The following is a 5,000-nucleotide window of genomic DNA, read 5'->3' on the forward strand; positions in this document are numbered from 1 at the left end:
CCCTCCCCCTCCTCCTCCTTCTCACCCCCTCCCCCTCCCCCTCCTCACCCCCCCTACCCCTCACCTTTTATCTAACACCAGAAGCTTCTCGATGAAATCCTTGGCGTCGTCCGAAACGCAATTGAAGGCTTCGTCCGAAAAGTCGTATTTGTTGTGAGTCACGTTCGTCATCGTCTCGACGTAATTGTGACCCATAAATGGCGACAGACCGGATAACCTGAAACGAACGCGGGGATTTAAGATAGTGAAGGGATAGGGAAGTTTAATAGTAAAGGGAGAATGGTAGAAAACGTGATCTTGAATACAGGATACAAAACGTCTATTCTCAGAAATGTGAATTTGGATTCTGCCATTAATTTCGTGGTGATGTGATGGGATATTTTTGGTGATGATCCTCGATTAATTGGGATCTTGAACTTAAATTGATAGTGGTGTGAAAGTAAAATTTTAGATTGATCTTAAATTAATAGTGATTAGGTATAGATAACAAATGGTCAGTTTGATGATAATGATGAATAACATCGACAATACATTCCAAAAAAAAAGGAAAAAAAAAAAAAAACACGAACACACACACACACACACACACAAACACACAATCACACAATCACACAATCACACACACACACACACACACACACACACACACACACACACACACACAATCACACAATCACAAACACAAATACACACACACAATCACACACAAACACACACACACCACAAAACTCACAGCACATAAGAAATGACTCCGACGCTCCACATGTCGGTTCCGAAGCTGATAGGCTCGAAATTGACGACCTCCGGAGCCACGAACTCGGGCGTTCCGAAGAGAACCTGGAGCTTCTTGCGGGGGTCGTACTTTCGCGCCAGACCGAAGTCGCAGATCTTGATGCGGTTGCCCTCGCGAGACAGGCACAGGATGTTCTCGGGCTGCGGAGAGATAGGGGGATAGATAGATTGATAGATAGATAGATAGATAAATAGAGAGAGAGAGAGAGAGAGAGAGAGAGAGAGAGAGAGAGAGAGAGAGAGAGAGAGAGAGAGAGAGAGAGAGAGAGAGAGAGAGAGAGAGAGAGAGAGAGAGAATCTTGATGCGGGTTGCCCTCGCGAGACTGAGAAGAGATAGATCGACAGACTGATAGATGGGTGGGTGGATAGACTGATAGATATGCGGGTAGATTGATAAATAGGCAGATGAATAGATGCAGTTGCCTTAGCAAGACAGACAAAGGAAGGATGAATAGACAGGTTATTGAATAAAATAGGTAGATATATAAATAAGAACGAATGAATGCGTATAAACAAAAGATCCGGTTAACAGTGTAGATATTATTTAAAAATGTCATTTTTTTCCGAATATGTCAGATTCGTAGTTCAAGAGATGAAGTTAAGATAGAAGAAATAATGAAAGAAAGAAAGAAAGGGAAAAAAAATGTTTAGGATTTCGTGTAATAAAAGGGGCGAGAGAAAAAAGAGAAAAGAGAGAGAGAGAGAAAAAAAATCATAACATTACATAAACATTGCTCAATTTCAACTTACCTTCATATCGAGATGTAGAATATTTTTCGAGTGAATAAACTCAACTGCCTCGCAAACCTGACGCATGAATATGGCACAAGCTTTCTCCGTCAAGACGAAGTCGTCGTCGATCACACGTTCGAACAGTTCGCCGCCATCCACACTGTAAATGTAAATGTAGATAGTATTATGATGTTTTATGTATCTACAATGTTGTAACTTACTGTTTCTTGTATCAAATAGACGTAAAAAAAGAATTTAATTTATGAAAACAAATACAAACAGGTAGTGCGTGTGTATATATATATATATATATATATATATATAATATATATATATATATATTTTATATATAATATATATATATATATGTATATATATATATATATATATATATATATATATAGTATGTATATATATACATATATATACTATATATATATATATATATATATATATATATATTATACTATATGTATATATGTATATATATATATATATATATATATATATATATATATATATATATATATATATACACACACACACAGACTTGTACACATACCTACTTACGTACACAGACAAACACACCCACACAGCTACAAACACGAAAACCCACATAAAAACAACCACAAACATAAAGAATACACACACACACACACAGTCACCACGCACGCACACACACACACACACATACACACACACACACACACACACACACACACACACACACACACACACACACACACACACACACACACACAATCACACATATCCCCCCCAACACCCACATATACCCCCTCCCCCCCTACACACACACAAACACAAACACGCACACATACCCCTCCACACCCCAAGCACGTACAAACGAAAGTCCTCATCCCCCCTCTCCCCTCTCCCCCTGAACACAACCCTCCCCCTACTCACACCTCGAGCACCAGACACATCTCTTTATCCATGTCAAAAGCATCGTAGAGCTGGATGAGTCTAGGGTGCGGGCGCTCTGCGTTCAGAAGCTTCATAATCTCGACCTCGCGCTCGACATTGGCTCGATCTTGGTTTCGCTTCGTGTTGACGAACTTGGCGGCGAATTTCTGCCCGGTCGTTTTGTCCGTTACCAGGTACACGGTGCCGAATCTCCCCCTGGGGGTGGAAAGGAGGGGAGGTGAGTTTGGGGTGGTTGGTGTGGGGGAGGGAGGCGGGAGAGGAGAGGGGAGGGGAGAGGAGAGTGGGGAATGGGGAGGAGGGACGAGAGAGGGGAAGGGGGAGGAGAGAGGGGAAGGGGGAGAGGAGGAGGAGGAGGAGGAGGGTAATATGGGGAGTTGAGGGAGGGCAGAAGGGAGGGAGGGAGGGATGAGGTAGGAAAGGAGGAGGTAGGAAGGGAGGGGGAGGAAGGGAAGAAGGGAGGAAAGGAAGAAGAAGAAGAAGAAGAAGAGGAGAGAGAGAGAGAGAGAATGAGAATGATGACAAAATTGGACGTAATGATCTGCATAACAATACATAACAATAACATAACAATACTTTAAGATAAGGTAATAGAGTATTATCACATAGTAGTACAACAGTAAATGATGAAAATAAGGAAAACAGAAAATATGAACAATGGTAAAAGTACTGATTAAGATAATCGAAAAAGTTATACTACTACTGCTAATGATAACGATTATACCAATAATGACACAGTTACTTCTGCTACTATCCTGCAGCTAACAATAGTAAAGAAAAAAAAGTTAACATGAATAAGATCATCAACAAAGTTAATAGTATTGATAATAATGGTAATAGTAATAAAAATATTATCAATAATAATAATAGCAAAAGAAGGCATCATCATCATCAACAAAATAATAATAATAATACTAATAAAACAATAACAACAACAATAATAGTAGCAATAACAAAACAACAACAATAATTCGTCTGGCTGAATTTGGTCAAAGGATACTTGACCTTCGTCACTGTATACCTTGAACCACAAATCTGTAACTGTCACGAACGTATCGTTACCCCGTAGCAAAAAAAATCTGAACGAATTGCATCCATTAGTTTAGTGAGGCGCATCAAAGCAAACCTTCGAGTACAACGAACTATTATATTTGTCTTTTTTTTGTTCCATTTGATTTCGTGCCAGGCCTCTCTTCCCGGCCGCCTCGAGCTCGGCAACAAAACGCGCAACAGACACTATAGATGAGGAACGAACTGTAATGTTAAGAACGCACAGAAAGAGCTGTCATTTCTGTCAAGTACAAGAGAGCCAAAACGTAGATATGTGTGATTTTACCTTTTTTTTCATTCTTACATTTTTGTTTTGTTTCCTTGGCGATGTGGAAGGCATGAAAGAACTTAAATGTTATTTCTAGGGCATTCTTTGCATTGCTTGACAGCTGTCTAGTCTGGCAACTCTCAACTTTTTGTTTATTACATAATACCTTTAGAAACAGAAGGAATGACGGAACTGTGTTATTTAAAGCATTCCACGTTTAAAACACCAAACAAAGGAGAAAAAAAAGAGAAAAAAATCTAACCTAACTAAACCCCCAAAACGCAAGAACTCAAGACCCTAATTATACACCAAGAATGTCTTTCAAATACACCATCATTAACTACCTAAATAATGGAGAGAGCGAGAGAGAGAGAGAGAGAGAGAGAAAAGAACCGCGAATTTAAGCGAGGTTTTAGCTGCATTGGCATTCTTGGCCGGAGCGAGACTTGGCAGCGGGGTTGGGCAGGCTTGGCGGAGAAAACAGAATGCGAGACAATGCAAACACACGAGGCGGCGAATTATCGAAAGCGCGGACCACGAAAATCGCAATTAATGGAATGTTCGTCGGTTCATAGATTGGCTGGTGTGATTGTTAGTGATGGTGAAGATTGTGGTGATGGTGATGATTGTGTCGTGAGGATGGTTTTCATGGTGGGGACGGTTGTGATGATAGTAAGGATGATGATAATGGTGATGAAGATCAAAATTGTGATCATGGTAGGGGTAACATATATATATATATATATATATATATATATATATATATATATATATATATATATATATATATATATATATTTTTTTTACTTTGAGAAAATGAAACGGAAAATAAACATTCCAGTCATTGTGTTTACAGAAATTAAACAACACATACACACGGTCCAAAAAATTTAAACCTGAATCACCCCACAATTTATAATTACAACGAGCACCAAAATAAATCCCTTCTTTAAAAGACGACGGGAGATGAATCATCCGACTAAAACTGAACACTAGGATTTAATGTATGCACACTTAGCCCTCTCGCATGGAAACGCAACCCTGACTTATAAAACATAAATCAATGTCGTGCTTTGGCAAAATATGGTCTCGCATTTGACTCCGATGTCCTTTAAGCGATTCTCTGAGCTGGATAAGAATTTAGCATTGGGAAAATGTGAATATATTTGATGGCTTTGGATAAGTTTAAAGTGTAAAGTGTGTGGTTGGTGAGACT

At 39.3% G+C, this 5,000-nt stretch overlaps 1 protein-coding gene across 3 annotated transcripts in view; it reads right to left on the bottom strand.

The window, feature by feature from the left end:
• LOC119598561 (serine/arginine repetitive matrix protein 2-like) overlaps positions 1-5,000 on the bottom strand; it is a 75,661-nt gene that overhangs the window by 11,397 nt on the left and 59,264 nt on the right. For all 3 annotated transcript variants that reach the window (XM_037948201.1, XM_037948202.1, XM_037948199.1), the window contains 4 exons: positions 2,449-2,664; positions 1,543-1,684; positions 734-933; positions 65-217 (listed from right to left, as the gene is read on the bottom strand). In XM_037948201.1, coding sequence (XP_037804129.1) covers positions 65-217; positions 734-933; positions 1,543-1,684; positions 2,449-2,664 — 711 coding nt within the window. The remainder of the gene's footprint in view (positions 1-64; positions 218-733; positions 934-1,542; positions 1,685-2,448; positions 2,665-5,000) is intronic.

Source organism: Penaeus monodon, chromosome 41 (genome assembly GCF_015228065.2).
Source record: "Penaeus monodon isolate SGIC_2016 chromosome 41, NSTDA_Pmon_1, whole genome shotgun sequence".
Lineage (NCBI taxonomy): Eukaryota > Metazoa > Arthropoda > Malacostraca > Decapoda > Penaeidae > Penaeus > Penaeus monodon.